The sequence below is a fragment of the Mustela nivalis genome (assembly GCF_964662115.1).
Source record: "Mustela nivalis genome assembly, chromosome: 15".
NCBI classification, from domain to species: domain Eukaryota; kingdom Metazoa; phylum Chordata; class Mammalia; order Carnivora; family Mustelidae; genus Mustela; species Mustela nivalis.
In genome coordinates, this window is record NC_139034.1 from 26,803,481 (window position 1) to 26,820,203 (window position 16,723).

The window sequence follows — 16,723 nt, forward strand, 5'->3', positions numbered from 1 at the left end:
GGAAGACATTTTGCTCAAAAACTAAAGCAACTAAGCAAAACATGCTTTTTTTTTCTTTTAAAGATTTTATTTATTTATTTGACAGAGAGAGAAATCACAAGTAGGCAGAGAGTCAGGCAGAGAGAGAGAGAGAAGCAGGCTCCCGCTGAGCAAAGAGCCCGATGCGGGGATCGATCCCAGTACACCGAGATCATGACCTGAGCTGAAGGCAGCGGCTTAATCCACTGAGCCACCCAGGCGCCCCGCAAAACATGCTTATAAGAAAGTTTCTATAGGCAAGAGTGAGTAACTAAAAGCAGCAAAAGGAGCAGTCACCTGGATAAGCAGTTCGGATTTTCTGTGCACAAAAAAAGGCTCCCTTATAATGGCTGAATCAGGCTTATGCCTGAGCCAGTGGATTCCAAAGTGTGTTATGTGTCTATCAAGAGGGGTGGACAGCACAAGATAAACCAGTGAGATGAGGAGGAAATACTATAACTTCTTTCACTCTAAAAGCTCTATATTGTGTAATTCATGAGTTGACGGTTGACTGTACGGGAGGCAGTACAGAATAATGGAAAAAGCCAATCAAGCACCAGGAGTGGTTTAGCCACTTAACTACCATCGACTTCGGGCAAATTACGTAATTTTGTGCCTCCATTTCTTCACCCATGAAAGTGACAAAATAATAAATCTAAACCAAAAGGTTGTTATGAAGATTAAACAGATTAATATTTATAGATCACTTAGAGCAGCACCTGATGCAATGTAATCCACTAAATAAACATTAGCTTTATTATGTCAGAGGATCACACCCATTATGTCACATATCCTGAAAGGACATTCCTAAGGAATGCCAAAAGAAAAGTTAACTTTCAGAAGGATTTACTGTTTCACTTTCAGAAAACCGTTAAGTTTTCCAGTTTTAGGTAAAGTAATCACAAAGTGGACGAGTAGCTTAAAAGGATTCTGGCAGACAATTAAAGATAACACACAATCTGTGAATAGAAAGAAAACGACAGGGTTCATAGTTCTCTTGTTCTTAGTAAAAAGCTCTTGTCAGTCATTTTGAAGGAAAAATAAGACCATCTAAGTACAGAAACAAGATAGTCTAAAAATTTAAATTATCAAGGAAACTATATATTAAATATATACACTTTTCATTTATCAAAAAAAAAACTAAGCTAAAAATAAAAAAACTATGTGACTATGACTTTATACCCTCTATCATTAATTATCAAGTTTTATCTTAGGGCACCTGGGTGGCTCAGTAGGCTAAAGCCTCTGCCTTCAGCTCAGGTCATGATCTCAGGGTCCTGGGATAGAGCCCCGCATCGGGCTCTCTGCTCAGTAGGGAGTCTGCTTCCCCCCTCTCTCTCTGCCTGCCTTTCTGCCTGCCTCTCTGCCTACTCATAATCTCCAACTGTCAAATAAATAAATAAAATCTTTAAAAAAAAAAAAGTTTTATCCTAAATTTAATTACTCTCCTATCTGAAACCCTTGGGCAGATGTGTTCATAATTTAGGATTTCTGAATTTATTTTTATAAGATACTAAGTGCTGTGTCCTATATTACCATTCTGTACTACTAACACTTCCCTGGCAGGATCTCAGGCAGCATCCCATTACCAAACACATTAATATTTCTGTAGAGAAAAGTAGAAACATTCACACTAAGTAGGGTAAATGAAGATCATAAAAAATCATTTGTGGCAACATCTATTATATATCATCTATTATATATAATATATATTTTTTCTATTTTATATATATTATATAATATGTATTATATAAAACCTATTATATATTTATATATTAAGTTGTTATTTACATACTGTCTCAAGCCCTGAAGACATATTTGGAAAAAGAGACACACATATCAAACACATACTCCATTTTTGAAAGGAACTAATAAATCAGTGGGGCAGTGGTTCACACAAGTCATGGTGGGTTCACTGGGGTCCCTGAATGATACCATCTGCCAAAAAAAGTCAACTGTCAATTTAAGTGGAAAATGAAAAGAAGAGAACAAGATTTAGTTAGAAATGCTTAGACTAGAACACAAGAAGGCCTTGAGGTCCCTGTTGCTAGCATAAATGTTGCTGGATAGCTGGAGTCAGAGCCATGGGTGGGTGGTCACACTCCTGTCTTGTCCCTGCTGCTGGGGGGCGGGGCGGGGAACTCAAGTCCTTAGACAAGTAGAAGAATCTGTGGAAACCCCAATAGCTGGGAGAACCACAAAGCAGACCTCCTGCTCCCAATGTCTTTAAACCAATGACCCCAATATCTTTATTTCCCTAGGTTTGCTTCCACTAAATTCAGTTAGATTTTCTTCTCCTAACAAGTAACGTCTTTTGAAAAGGCAAATCTATCTTGAATGATTATATTACTTGAGTACAAGTTCTCTTACTACTACCAGCAGCAGCCAAATTAGCGTTCGATTTTCACTTTAATAAAACCTGTATTGAGCACCTATTCATGTGCAGGTAGGCTAAGTGGGTCAAATATCATAAATAGCTTCATGGTAGCACAAGCAGCCTTTTCACACCAAAAGAGCTCTCCCCCAACCCCCGCTGTCAGGAGGATAGTGGGCTTGAGGGTGGGGGGCATGGGGAGAAAGACCTGGAACAAGCCATGACAGAAACAACTGATGCCATGCAGAGGCATGAAGGATGCTGGGCTGGCTTTACAGCAAGGGAATTTAACTAGTGTGGGGTCAAGGAAGAGTAACCCAAGTGGAGACTTGGGGGACAGGTTAATGTCAACCAGGCAAAGGCGAGTGGAGACCCCAGCCCAGAAATGGCGACTATTGGTTGGGTAGCCTGACCATAGGGGTCCTGTGGATTCTCATCCTCCTGTCAAGTGAGGTGACTGGCAGGTATTTTCTTTTTAAGATTTTATTTATTTAGGGGCACCTGGGTGGCTCAGTGGGTTAAAGCCTCTGCCTTCAGCGCAGGTTATAATCCCAGGGTCCTGGGATTGAGCCTCACATCGGGTTCTCTGCTCAGCATGGAGCCTGCTTCCTCCTCTCTCTGCCTGCCTCTCTGCCTACTTGTAATCTCTGTCTGTCAAATAAATAAAAAAAATCTTTAAAAAAAAAGATTTTATTTATTTGACAGAGAGACACACAAGTAGACAGAAGGAGAGGGTGAAGCAGGCTCCCCACTGAGCAGAGAGCCCGACGTCGGGCTCGATTCCAGGACCCTGAGACCACGACCTGAGCTGAAGGCAGAGGCTTAACCCATTAAGCCACCCAGGTGCCCTGGTGACCAACAAGTAAATGCAGCCTCAGCTGACCTGAATTTTAAATAATCCCTCTGCCTGCAGTGACACAGTGAGGCGGACAGTAGCAGGATTGGAATCAATGAGGAATCTGTTGCCGTAGGTTAGCTAAGGGATGACGGAGGTTGAAACCAAGATTCAGACACCAAGGAGCCAAAACCCATGGGACTTGGTGATTTATTATTTATAGGAGGTAAGAAAGAAGAGGAAGACCGCTGGGCTTCTGCTTTGAAATGAAATGGTGGCTAAGGCCTGTACTGAGGGGCAGGTTGTGGGGGTAAGATGATGAGTCTAATTACTCCGAGATGCCCAAGAGACATGTGAGGGGGGCAGCTATGCAGCAGCACTTAGATGCTGGGAAGAGATACCCAGGTGGAGTGGTCAGTCTCAGAATGGTGCTCACCTAACAGGTGCATGAAGAGTGAAGAAAGTGGGGCGTCTGGGTGGCTCAGTTGGTTAAGCGACTGCCTTCAGCTCAGGTCATGATCCTGGAGTCCCCGGACCAAGTCCTGCATCAGGCTCCTTGCTCAGTGGGAGCCTGCTTCCACCTCTGACCCTGCCCCCTCTCATATGCACACACTCTCTCTCTAATAAATAAATAAAATCTTTTAAAAAAAGTGAAAAAACAGGATCTAGTTTAAGATAAGAAGTGAGCAGTTAACAGATGAGCCCAGGTGGTGGAACTGGCCGGCAAGGGAAACCATGAAGAACAGTCAAGGAAGTGGGAGGGAAGCGAGGAAGCCAATCCCGGGAGGGAAGCAGGGTGATGTCACAGGACTGAGATATTTTTAGGTATTTCAAGGCTGTTGGCCATGAGCCTGTTAAAGGACTGTTCGACGGAGGAGAGAGAGGGGATGATGATTAACAGAGGATTCCGGATAGGAGCCGAGGGACTGGGATCCACAGTGGAGGAGAAGGCTGACCTTGCATTGGAGGGGTGACACTCCTTCCATGGTGACAATAAAGGAGACCAATGGATGTAGGCTTACAGACATTTTGGTGGGAGGTTGAAGGAGCTCGTTCTTGATGGCCAGGTGCCCTGGGTGGCAGGAAACAAACTCAGCTCTGAAAGTCAAGATGGGGGAGGGGCTGAGGTCTGAGGGGAGCTGCTCTAGAGAACGGGGGCAGAGCTGGTCGGGCAGCATGGAGGGTCCAGCTGAGGGGGGAGGCATAACCCACCTGGATGTGACCGTCCATGCAGCTCGTGTGCCAAAGGCGGCCAGGAGATGGCCGGATTCATGCATCAGAAGGAAAAGAGGGCAGAGGAGTTTAGGCTCTTGATAGGAGACATGTGATAGGTAGGGATGGGCCAAGGAATTTAGACTGGATGGAGAGGTAAATGCAAGCCAGGAGATGACTAGGGGGTGCAGAGAAAGTCAAAGAAAATGGACTTCTAAGGTGAGGAGATGGGTGAATTTGAAGCAAGAAATACTTGGAGATCCAGACACAGTCAGAGGCTTGGGCCCTCGGGGGGCCTGGAGCTTAGCGGGGATGAAGCTATAAGCAAACCAGACAATTTCTGCCCGATGAATCTCTTGCCAAGACCAGGCTTGCACCCAGGAAAAGGAAAAGAACTGCAACGAGGGGCCCGGGGCATGGATGGAATTGTAATAACCCCACTTCTTTGTGATTAGATAGGGCATTACACAAAGAACGTAGAGTGTAAAGTTTGTAGAAATCTTGCTTTGAAATCTCACTTCTACAGAGACTCATTCCGGCAAAGAAGGATATAACGGGAAAGAGACACGCTCAGCGAGAGGAAGCCAGAAGCCAACCAAATACAATTTGAGATTTAGCTTTGAATTCTGCTCATACCTACCATAGATTTGCCATATGATGTAATAATATAACATTTTAAGATAAAATGCAATAGAGGCTAAAGTTATTGGTGCCTCCTCTAGGCCAGGTGTTATGCTGAGAACTGTGCGCACATATTTCATTCAATTCTCACAACTCTCAGAGGTAGATGCTCCTATGATCCCTGTTTTACTAGCAGGGAAACTGAGACCTAGGGAAGTAAGCGGTGAGCTGAGTCAGCTTCCCATGAGTCCTAATTTTTCAGGTAAGAGTAAGGCCATGTCGGATATTATGAGGAGTGAACCAGAAAGATGAATGGTACAGTTCACAGAAACTTAAGTTCAATGAAACTCAGAAGAATAATTTTGATTGCATGGAGGCACCAGTTTGCTTTAAAAAGTTTCAAAATTTCAATACCAACCTATGTTTCTCTGAATTAGCATGCACTCCCTCTCCTTTGTGGAAAAATGGCTTCTGCTTGGAATGCCAAAGTCAAAGCAGTATTTATTCCTCCCCATGTCAAACAAAGTGCAGTTGAATACGGTTCTCCTCTCTCCCAAGGTCAGGCTGTTTTCAGCTAGCTGAATGGTCCTTTCCCCAGGGCGTCTGGGGGCCTCCTTGAAGACCGTGATCACTCCTTGGACGAAGATGCACGGTGGGGGCAAGACTGTCACCTCCACCCCGGACTCACACATGAGTTCTGGTGCCATTACCAGTTTGTATCCAAATTTCTGGGCCAGGTCAATGGGTCCTGTGGAGGTAATGACCGAGTCTCGGCCAAACAGCTTCAGCACCACCGTGACGTAGGCTTCCGGCCCCACGGGCGCACAGCCAAACTGAAGCCACTGACCTTGAGAGAGTTCTGTCCTCTTGCTGGTTCTGATCTCCAGCGGCTGACCTGGACTTGTTCTTGCCTCGGGCAGACTGTTGGTAAAGATGACGTCCACCAAGATGTCAGGCTGGTCCTCAGGGAAGGAGCACAGTGGCTGATGGGTGAAAAGGCCCACCTGGAAGGTGCCTTCCGCCGCCTTGGACGTCCTATTCAAGTCAATGTGAAAGACGGGCCATTCGACCTTGAGAAAGGCTCTTTGCTCCCAGTGGCTGACTTGAGTGCCATTGTGGGCCGCCTCCAGAGCCATCGTAAACCAGTAGTCGCCAGCCTCCTTGAAGTAGAAGCATTCAAACTCCAGTGTTCCCTGGGACTGGTTGGTCAGGAGGTATTTGGCAGTCACCGTCTGATTGGTGCTGGCCTCCAGCAACAGGACAGACACATTGCGCAGTGTCCCGTTGGCACCACCGAAACGCCGGAAATCCACAGACACCGTGTTGTTGCTTAGAGCTACATGGCCTGGCTTTTCCAAGAGGAGATGCTCAGCTTCTCCAAGAACTGAAACGAAATGGTCAGAGTCAATTTTACAAAGAGATCTCTGAGCAGCACCACCGGTGACATTGAAGAAAACAGCATTCTGCTCATAAGGAGGAGGAGTTTGACCTCGGCCAGAGAGGAGGTGCAATGATGCTGTGAGCCAATCCCGGGAGCTGGGCCCCGCGCAGTTCCCGTTCTAAAGCGGCTCTGGGCCTTGGTCTTCAGCTATCATGGTTATGTTGAAAGCAAATCTCACAAGCAATACCCTGAACGCACCCCACTCAACAATGTCACACCTTGGCAATGAACAGTCTATACATCAGGAACAACAACAGACGGGTCTCAAGATGGAAATCCGTACCCCACTTCTCTCATTTTAATCTGTTAAAAAGAAAACAAGCCTCCCAGGACAGAGAACCAGGACTTAATTACAGCTTCAACCTAACCCAAGGCCACAGTCCATCTCAAATTTCCTGATCTGCACTGGTGAGGTTACCTCCTTGATAAAAAAAAAACCTGAGGGCCACCTCCCAACACCCCCCCAACCCCAACACACAGAAAGAAGACATCCTGGCATGAAACATTCCTTTCTGTTCTTTTGCTACTAACTTCTTGCCCCACCCTCCTTCCTATAAAACTTTCCATTTTGTACAGCTCCTCGGGCCATCTATGCTTGCTAGATGGGATGCTGCCCGATTCATGAATTGCTTAATTAAGCCAATTAAGTTAGATCTTCAAATTCACTCAAGTGAGCTTTTTTCCCCCCTTTTTAAATAAAGCATATTCTAGCGGCCCCTGGGTGGCTGAGTCTGCCTTTGGCTCTGGGCCCTGCATCATGTGGCGCTCTCTGCTCAGTGGGGAGCCTGTTTCTCCCTCTCCCTCTGCCTGCTGCCCCCCTCCCCCTTCTTCTGCTCTCTGTGTCAAATAAATAAATAAAATCTTTTTTTTAATCATATTTTGGGGGTGCCTGGGTGGCTCAGTGGATTAACGCCTCTGCCTTCAGCTCAGGTCATGATCTCAGGGTCCTGGGATCGAGCCCTGCATCGGGGTTTTCTGCTCAGCAGGGAGTCTGCCTCCCTCTTTCTCTCTCTCTACCTGCCTTTCTTCCTACTTGTGATCTCTGTCTATCAAATAAATAAATGAAATCTTTAAAAAAAAAAATCATATCCTGGGGACACGTGTGGCTCAGTTGATTAAGCATCTGCCTTCGGGTCAGGTCCTGGGATAGAGTCCTATATCAGGCTCCCTGCTCAGGGGGATCCTGGTTCTCCCTCTCCCTCTGCCCACCCCCCACCCTGTTTATGCTCTCTCTCTTACTCTCTATCTCAAATTTTAAAAAAATCACATTATGGTGTTTAGATAATTTGGAGGAAATGGATACATAGTAACATGAGAAAACTTGATTTAAATGATGCTGTACAAACTGCTCTTGATTCCTTAAAATGGAAGACCCTAAGTATCTTCAAAGTCATCATTTTCTGATATTCAAGACAAGTACTTAAGCATTTTCACCAGTAATGGAACCAGTGTCGTTGGTTTGTACAAAGCAGAAATTTGTAGATGGATGAGAAATGCTGACACTTTATTCTGCACCGGTCGCTCAAGGGACAGAGTGAATGTTTATGACATACCCAGGCTTGTCCTTGCCAGTTTTAATTACACTGAATCCCAGACCAGCCTAGATGCGATAGATGACTTCTAGCCCACGAGCATCACTCAGTTAACATCAATCCTATCTTTTTAAAAAAGAGACCCATGAGAGCAGCTGAAGTAAAGAGCGGAAAAACCACAGACACACAGGAATCCTTGTTTCTATTTTGAACTTGATCCAAATACATATCAAAGGAGACAGAATTTGGCAGTGCAACAATCAGCTGGCCCATAGCTAGGGTAAGAAACATTTCTAGATTTAAGACACTGCAGGGCTCTTTTGGCTTGGAAAATAACATGTGTAAGTATTAATTTATTATTATCTTACATAATATACACATATCATACTATATCATATATATGTCCAAAGAGCCTCAGGGTATTACTTGGGCTGGTCATCTTTAAATATTCCCTTGCATGTATTCAGTTAATGATCATTAGAATCAGCATGTGGATATACTGGCACATAGAGGTATTGTTTTGTGTTTAAATAGTTCATCACATTACCCATTTCTTGTTTAAGAAGACATGAAATAAAATATATGAAACTTGGAAGGACCTGAAATGTTTGATCATCTGCTTGAAAACCAAAATAGAATAAAGTTCTTTTTCCTTTTTTTTTTCCTTTAGTCAAAACAGAAGCTGCAAGATAGTCCGTTTCGGAGGAGATGAGTTAAAGTTGAGGAAGGTAGCTGATTCTGGGGGAGCCTGTGCCTGGTTCAGAGCCCACTCAGCACCTGTTTGTAAACAGCAACCAAAGAGACTCTAACACTCACCGCAGCCCAAGGAAGGAGTTAAGACTGAGAACCAAAGTCAGGTTAATTTGAATCTCGTGGGGCAGGATGGTTTTTGATGTACTTTAAGATGGAGACCACACATCACTTAGTTAACTGACAAAGCCTATGGTCGATGATAGGGATAGTGGAGGGGGAGGCAGATCAGACTCCGATTTGATGGGCAGCCGATCAATGAAAAAGACACACATGCCCAGTCAGTAGTGGAGAAAAAAGATACAATTGATGGGTTTCAGCAGCTCAGAGAGCAGGTGTGTACTGAAGAGAGAATTTGCTACTTCACTACAGAACTCCTGATTTTATAGACGAGAATACATCCTCATTTAGAAAACAGCAATGTGGGTGTACCACATTCTGGCTCTTACAGTATAGTTTTCTCTACTCTTTCAATTCCGTTCTCCCCTTTCCTTTATTATATTTAAGTAACTGATATCTCGATATAAGCATGTTGCTTAAAAAACAACTGCTAATGGTATATTTTGATCAATATCAAATGCAGAAGTGGGAAAAACCCAGGTCTAGGAAAATATTTCCTTTTCTATTAGCAGCATAGCATGTACACTCAACTTCTATGCTCTGTTTTATGCTCGTTGAACTTTTATTCTTATACTCCAGTAAGATACTTGCTTTCCACAATAACAAACATCCTTGCAGACTTTGTGAAAATGGCAAATCCTGAAGTCTTTATCATTACGAAATCCAAGACCTTTTTATAATTTTTTGTATGAGGCTCTTATACGCAGAGTGATCTGTTTTTAAGGAGGGATAAATGATATTAAGATCATTGAATCTCAGATTGATTTTCAGCAAATCAAGCATCTTCTTGCTTAAATAAACTTTTTAAAAAGAAAAGGTTGAGGGAGAAGATTCACTGGACACACTCTGGTCCTTTTTTAAAAAAATTTTTATGATTTTTATTTATTTATTTGGCAGAGAGAGAACACAAGCAGGGGGAGAAGCAGGCTCCCTGATCAGCAGGGAACCTGATACGGGGCTCAATCCCAGGACCCCAAGATCATGACCTGAGCCAAAGACAGACGCTTAACTGGCTGAGGCACCCAGGCACCCCTCACACTGGTCCTTTTAAATGGATGCTCCCCTGATACCACACAAGCCAGGATTCTCTATCCCTTGGATCACATTTCTTGATCAATTTGAAAACAATTTCCACTCTTAAACAATGGACTGCCTAGAAGTCTTTGAAATACTTGGCAATCATCAAAAGAAAAGTAGCAAGTTTTATAATATCAAATCTGCTCATTCAGCAGTTGTGTAAAACTCTTTGAATAATGAACTATATTTTTAGTTGAAACAAATTGAATAAAGAAGAGTAATGGTGAGCACCTGCTATTTGCTCAGGCAGTCAAGGTGCCTCGCCTTTCTTATTTTATCTTCACAGCAACCCCATGATGCTAACAAGAACCTCGTCTAAGGTATACAACTGGCAAGGACTGAAATTTGGACTGGCTCCAAAGATATTCTAACAGCAAAGCTCTCCAGGAGCATGGAATCTTACAGAGAATCCCAATTTTAAAAACATAATTTCATGTGTGTGAGTGGAGTTTAAATGTATAATACTGAAATACTAGGAAATCAGTCAAAGAGAACACAACATGTTGTCTCCAGTTTGTTTAAATGAAAGCGACTTGTTTTTTATTCTTTTTAAGACTTAAAATATATTTAAAGGGAAATTTTAATCAATAAATACAGAATTTTAAGAGAACCCAGTTTAAAAAGTACCGCACTGTAGCCACTGCACCCACCCCCCAGAGTCATCAACATCCATGCATTTATATAAACCTCACATTTACATTTCTTCATCGATACTGAGAGCATGAAGCATACTTACGATACTCACCGTAGTCACAGAGTACCACCAACAATAGATTTGAAAAGTCTTTCAACATTTGTTTCATTCTGATTAGCAAAATCCCAGGCCTTTGGTCTCCTCATGTCCTTTCTCACATCCAAACTGTGAAATTTTTTTTCATAAACACCTGAAATTAGAATCCCAAAGAAATGATGCCTCTGTTCAATGTGATTTATAAAATAGTAATCATGCTATGGCAAAACCATTCTAATAAGTCAAACTTCATAGGTGCTACTGAAAAGAAAGTAAGGAGCACTCTAATTTTCCCTGGGGAAATGATTTGTAATTGTACGTGTACCTTTTGTTACATTACAATGCACCTGTTAGGAACATTCAAGTGTGCTCAACACTGAAATTATCTTTGCAAAACACCAAGCCTCTTATCTTCATAACACATGCTTAAGTGGAGAGTTTGCTATTTGCTGAATTTCATCAAAGCTAAGAGCCAATCTGGATAATACATTTTCACCTGTTTATTTCCTTAGCATTTCATACCTATCCATTTGCTAAAATTCTGCCAGATTTTCATTTTGCATCCTGCTGTACAGACCAGGCTCTCTTCTACCAATGGACTTAACAACCACTGTCTTTCTTGCACAAGTGGTATGTTATCTGGATCCCTTCATTTCTTAATGCTTGGGAGCTGTATCAAAACTATCAAGCCTTTCAAAAAGATACCCGGTGTATTGCAATTAAATGTGAACTCCATGTGATACTGTCTTTCCTCTTTTAGGGGACTCCAAAGAGAAAACAGATAAATAACAATTATCATCTTCAGTCAGTTTCCCAATACTTGTTGCTAAAATCAGTATGCATCGGGACATTGATGATTTCGTGCAGCTATCTTCCCAGACCACCTAAGAGGGCAGGAAAGATCTTGTTGACCTGTGCTTCCGAATGATTTGTGGGAGGAGGTATTTAATTTGATAGGAACAGACTATTAGATTGTAGAATAAGAATCAAAGGCACTTGCCAATTTTTCATACTAGTCTAATAAGTGAGGAGCTAATAAACATAACCAACTATATATTTTCTTAATATACATTTTACATACCCCCATTACCCACAGTTAATATATTTTAACAAGATACTATACTTCAAATACGCATCTCTTCAGAAAAGACAGAAATTACTGGAATTAAAAGGACTGATGAAATAATCGAAAATTCAATGGAAAGAAAACTGATGTGTCTCTATTAGCTTTCTTTCAATGGGAGTTGGTTGAACAAAGGAAACACTGTATTTCCTCAAAGGGAAACAGATATTTGAAGTGTAATTAGGCAGATGATTAGCGGGTCCCTCCCCTCTGCTCCCTAACAAAAAAGAAAATTCCATTTTTCTGGGATTAGGCATAGACTTGATCCAATCCTTTCCTTGAACTTGGGATGGGAAATGTAGCCAAACACAGCAGGTGAGTATCTCCCAGGCAAGCCTAGGCACTTAAGGCAATAAAATGTATCCTTTTGAGTTTCTGATCTCAGAAATCACAGTTTGGAGAAGTAAGCATTCCCCAGCTCCCAAAAGTTGAACTGGCTTCTCCCAGAATGTTCGCTTTTCCCTGACAATCATTTTTCAAAGAAGACCCAAATCACTACTGATTTTGTGATTGTAACACATTTTTCTTCTACCAATAAAACAAAGAATAGTGTGATAATCTGTATTTAGAACTAAGTAGAAATATAAAATAAACCAGACTACCTAAAAATCACAATATGGCTTTTTAAAAATATTCTTAAGCTTTTGAAAATAAATGCTTAGTTTTTACTAGCTCAATTACTAATTTAAAGACCTGAACAGAGTAACCCACAATGGAATGGAATGTTGGATAAAAAGCACTATATTTGGGGAAAGTAAAAAAAAAAAAAAAAAAAAAAATCTCATTTTCTTCCTCCCTTCCCCTCTCTCTTTCTTTTTACCTTGTTTGCTTATTTTCTTCCAACACGTTGTTCCCAATACCAGGACTGGCTACTTACAATGTTTGGCTTGAGAATCATTTTGAGAAGATAAAAACTTAGGTCTCTTTTATGCACATTTAGAAATACTCCTCTATAGGAGTCACACATAAACATTTGCAGAAAGATTCCAAATGCATCAGCTAGAGGGTAAGAGGCAGTCAATATTCTCAGTGGCTAATGGCATCACGCCAGGCTCAGTTCCTATGTTTTTGCTGAAACCGGCTAAGATAAATCCCTACAGTGTCTTCATTGCTGCAGAAAAAGAAAAGGAATTAAGCTAAAGTCTCTTGGGACAATTGATTTATCAAATAAAAGGGAAAACAAAAGGAAGCAAAGTGATTTTGTCCCTTCTGACAAAGACAAGCTCGTGCATATCTATCTACTACTAATATTTATTAGCAGGAAATCCCTAGTTCCAAAGCAGCTCGTGTAAACAGGCTTTATTTATATATTCAGTACAGTGGACTCTGCCCTGGTCCCAGGGATTGGATGCAGCTTCCCTAGAGAGGCTGTAGGCTGCCCGCTTCTACAGCTTCCCAAAGGCCCACGAGTCAAGTTCATGCCTGGAAATCTGGCCCTGCCCAAGTCCTCAGCCCAAAGCTCTCATAAAATGAGGGCCGTTTTGAACTGCTTAAACCTCATAGTTTGTACCCCAGAAAGGATTTCTCTTTGGAAAGGGACAAATTTGTTCTGACACGCGGAGTACCCTAGGACGCTGTCCTTCAAGGATCCCCACCGTTCGGGCTCCCCGCCCGTCTGCGGGCAGCTTGTCTCTGGGCAACACCTGCGGAGCCGGGACACCGAGACGCGCAGACGGACGCTTTCTAAAGCGCTTCCCTGGGGCGAAGGCTGAGCCCCCAACGGCGAGGAACAGGGTGCAGCGCCACCCTGCACTCTCAGCCTGCCGGGAGAGTGGGGCCGGCAGGGGCCGGGGGGCATGGTCCGACCCAGCGGAGCCGCGGGGGATCCGCGCCGCACAGCAGTGCCCTAGGGGTCGGGGGTGGGGCGGCAGGCTCTTTCCTACCTCTCAGGTCTGGCGGGCGCCGGGGCCGGAGCCGGGGTGAGCGAGGCGGCGAGGTGACAAGGCGGGCAGGCGGGAGGCCTCAGGGGCCGGGAGGTAGCGTGCGGAGCATCCCGCGTCCCGGGACTACTCGCCCAGGCCGGCGGCGCTCCGCTCCGCGGCGGCCCCACCCGGGCCCGCCCCCGACGGCGCGGGGAGGACGGCCCCGGAGGGCGGGGGCCCGGCCGGCTGGCGAAATCAGCCCCGCCCGCTCTGGGCAGTGCATCTTTCCTCCTGCGCGCGGCCGGGGCCGCGGAGTGGGGAGTTGCGGGTTGGGGGGATGGGGTGGGGAGAGGGGGCCCTCGGGGGGCCGGGTTCAGCCCCGATGTACACCCACGGCCAGGGCCTGGGCCCAGGGCGAGCCGCAGTCTCCCCGCGTTCCGATCCAATCACTTCTCCCCCTGGGGTCCTTTCTTCTGGGGAACCACAAAAGTGAGCCATCCGAGTGGCCTCGCTGGTGGGCTGTAAACTGGGTTGCCCAAATGGCCTTGAAGAGTCTCAAAAGAGAACAGTTCAGGCAAAGCGCATCTTCGTTTAGATTTTTCTTTCCCCGCAGCCAGAGCTGGCTAAATTTAAAAAATGACACCTTAATTCTCAAGTATTGCAGTTGTCTTTTTACAAGAATACTGGAGGATAAGAGTTCCAGCTTCACAGCCGTGCTTTTCAGTCCACTGTCCCGTGAATACAGTTTACCATTTGCTTTTCTTCTATACAAAACAGCCCATTTAACGGACACCACTAAGTGTGCAGTAACAGAAATCAGAGCAGGAGTGGCCTCCAGAGAGCAGGTGACTGGAAAGAGGCCCCAGGGGGATGGCAGCAGATATGTTCTATTGACTGCTGTGTTGAGTTACATGGATTTAGTATACATTTGTTAAAATACCTCCAACTTAAGATATGTACACTTCACTGTAAATATTACCTCAATTTTTAAAACTTAAAAGTAAAGCATTTGCAGGTTTTTGAATCTATCACTTAATCTTTTAAAAGGTAATGCAATTACTCAACTATCAGTTATCAGAGGTTGGCTGAGATAATGAATTTGCTAAGCACTTATCCTGTCCAATAATTAATACTAGCAGTACTAATTAAATCCATCCAAGGCTTTACTGACAGAAAGTATCTACTCCAACGTCCATTCATCAGTCCAAGTTGAGATATCTTTTCAAATATATGCTACAGTCCTTGGCATTTTTGAAAGCAAGAGCTCAATGTAAAGAATGGGGCTTTGGTGAAATAGGTCAGAGAAAGACAATTATATGATCTCTCTGATATGAGGAATCTGAGAGGCAGTGTGGGCGGTGAGTGGGGGGGAGTAGGGAGGAAAGGGCACCAGGGAGGGAGACAAACCATAAGAAACTCTTTAATCTCGGACGCCTGGGTGGCTCAGTGGGTTAAGTCGCTGCCTTCAGCTCAGGTCATGATCTCAGGGTCCAGGGATCCAGTCCCGCGTTGGGCTCTCTGCTCAGCAGGGAGCCTGCTTCCTCCTCTCTCTCTGCCTGCCTCTCTGCCTACTTGTGATCTCTCTCTGTCAAATAAATAATAAAATCTTAAAAAAAAAAAAAAAGAAACTCTTAATCTCAGGAAACAAACAGGGTTGCTGGGCGGTGGAGGGAAAGGATAGGGTGGCTGGGTGATGGACATTAGGGAGGGTATGTGCCATGGTGAGTGTTGTGAATTGTGTTAAGACTGATGATTCATAGGACTGTACCCCTGAAACAATACATCACATATTAATTAAAAAGTGAAGAAAAAAAAAAAGAATGGGGTTTTGGAGTTAGAGGAAGCTAAGATTAATTCTTGCCCTACTTCAGTAACCTTGGCAAATACTTAATCGCTTCTTTCCTCCACTATAAAAGGCATAGAACAGTCGTATGGAAGTTTTATGATGATTAAATGAAACATAGAAAACAACTTGCTCTGCATTAACCTTTCAGACATGCTCTCCCTGGAAATCCACCTTTGGGACTTGGGAGGACCTAGGTAGGTAGAAGGGGTTGGATCAATGTGCTGGGACATTTTTTAAGTAACAGCTGTAATTTCAATACTTGGTCATTTTTTCCCTTAATTAGAATTCTTGCCAAACTGAGTTTCTGTCTTTATTGCACACTTAAGGCATAATCTTTTCCAAAAGAAGGCGGTGTAGACATGAAGGGGGGAAAAGCTTCCATGGTCTTGGGATTAACTAAACAAGCTTCTGTCAAGGTAGCTTTAATTCTTTCTGGGTCAGCGACTGGTCTAGTAATCTTGCGCAAACTGTAAACATATTTACTATCTTGCTGGTATCCTTTATATCCATGGAGAGATCCTTTACTTCCTTAGATATTGCTCTGAGAGAAAAGCTTCAACTCACTCATGATTATCGGGACTCTAGGAACAACACAGATGACCCACTTTTCACACTGTAATAACAAGATCTTACATGTGTTTCAACCTGACTTTTCTGGAGTGCTTCCCACATCGTGGATATGCCCCATGTCATGGAATTTGAATAAGACAGAGTATCTCAGACAGGCTGAGCCCTGACAGGTCTGGATGAAAAGCCTCTTTGGGTGGATGGTAAAGGACAGATTTAGGTTTGTGAGTCAGTTCACGACACATTATAATCCAAAAATCACTAAAGTATTAATACTCAACTAGGAATCTACCATGTACAATCACTGACCTAGGCCAGAAGAAATTTAAAAGATTCGGTTATGTGACAATCCTTGTACTTTAAAGAAGCCCAATTCCTCTCTTTTCTTATGGCATTAAGACAAGATATAGTTCCATAAATGAGACAGATAACATAACTATTACAGAGTTTAGAAATAGTAGAGTTACATACTGGAAACAGATTTTTCTAAAGCAGGTGGAAAGGAGCAAAGTCTGATTCTGGTTATTGGGCTGAAGGTGGTAAGTCAATGGGGAAAAGTAAAGAAAGGCCAAGTCTGCGCAGTGTAAGGAAATAGGCCCCAGGGATAGGAAGGGG

The 16,723-nt window shown here is 43.6% G+C and overlaps 1 protein-coding gene across 3 annotated transcripts in view; it reads right to left on the bottom strand.

Moving 5' to 3' along the window:
- LOC309848640 (thrombospondin type-1 domain-containing protein 1-like) overlaps positions 1 to 16,723 on the bottom strand; it is a 34,854-nt gene that overhangs the window by 14,188 nt on the left and 3,943 nt on the right. For 2 of the 3 annotated variants that reach the window (XM_082700524.1, XM_082700522.1), the window contains exons 1-3: positions 13,717 to 13,901; positions 10,726 to 10,864; positions 5,479 to 6,444 (exon numbers count right to left, since the gene is read on the bottom strand). In XM_082700524.1, coding sequence (XP_082556650.1) covers positions 5,479 to 6,444; positions 10,726 to 10,783 — 1,024 coding nt within the window. In that variant the 5' untranslated portion in view covers positions 10,784 to 10,864; positions 13,717 to 13,901. Of the gene's footprint in view, positions 1 to 5,478; positions 6,445 to 10,725; positions 10,865 to 13,716; positions 13,902 to 16,723 lie in introns of those variants that run through there. The other variant, XM_082700523.1, reaches the window with a different exon arrangement.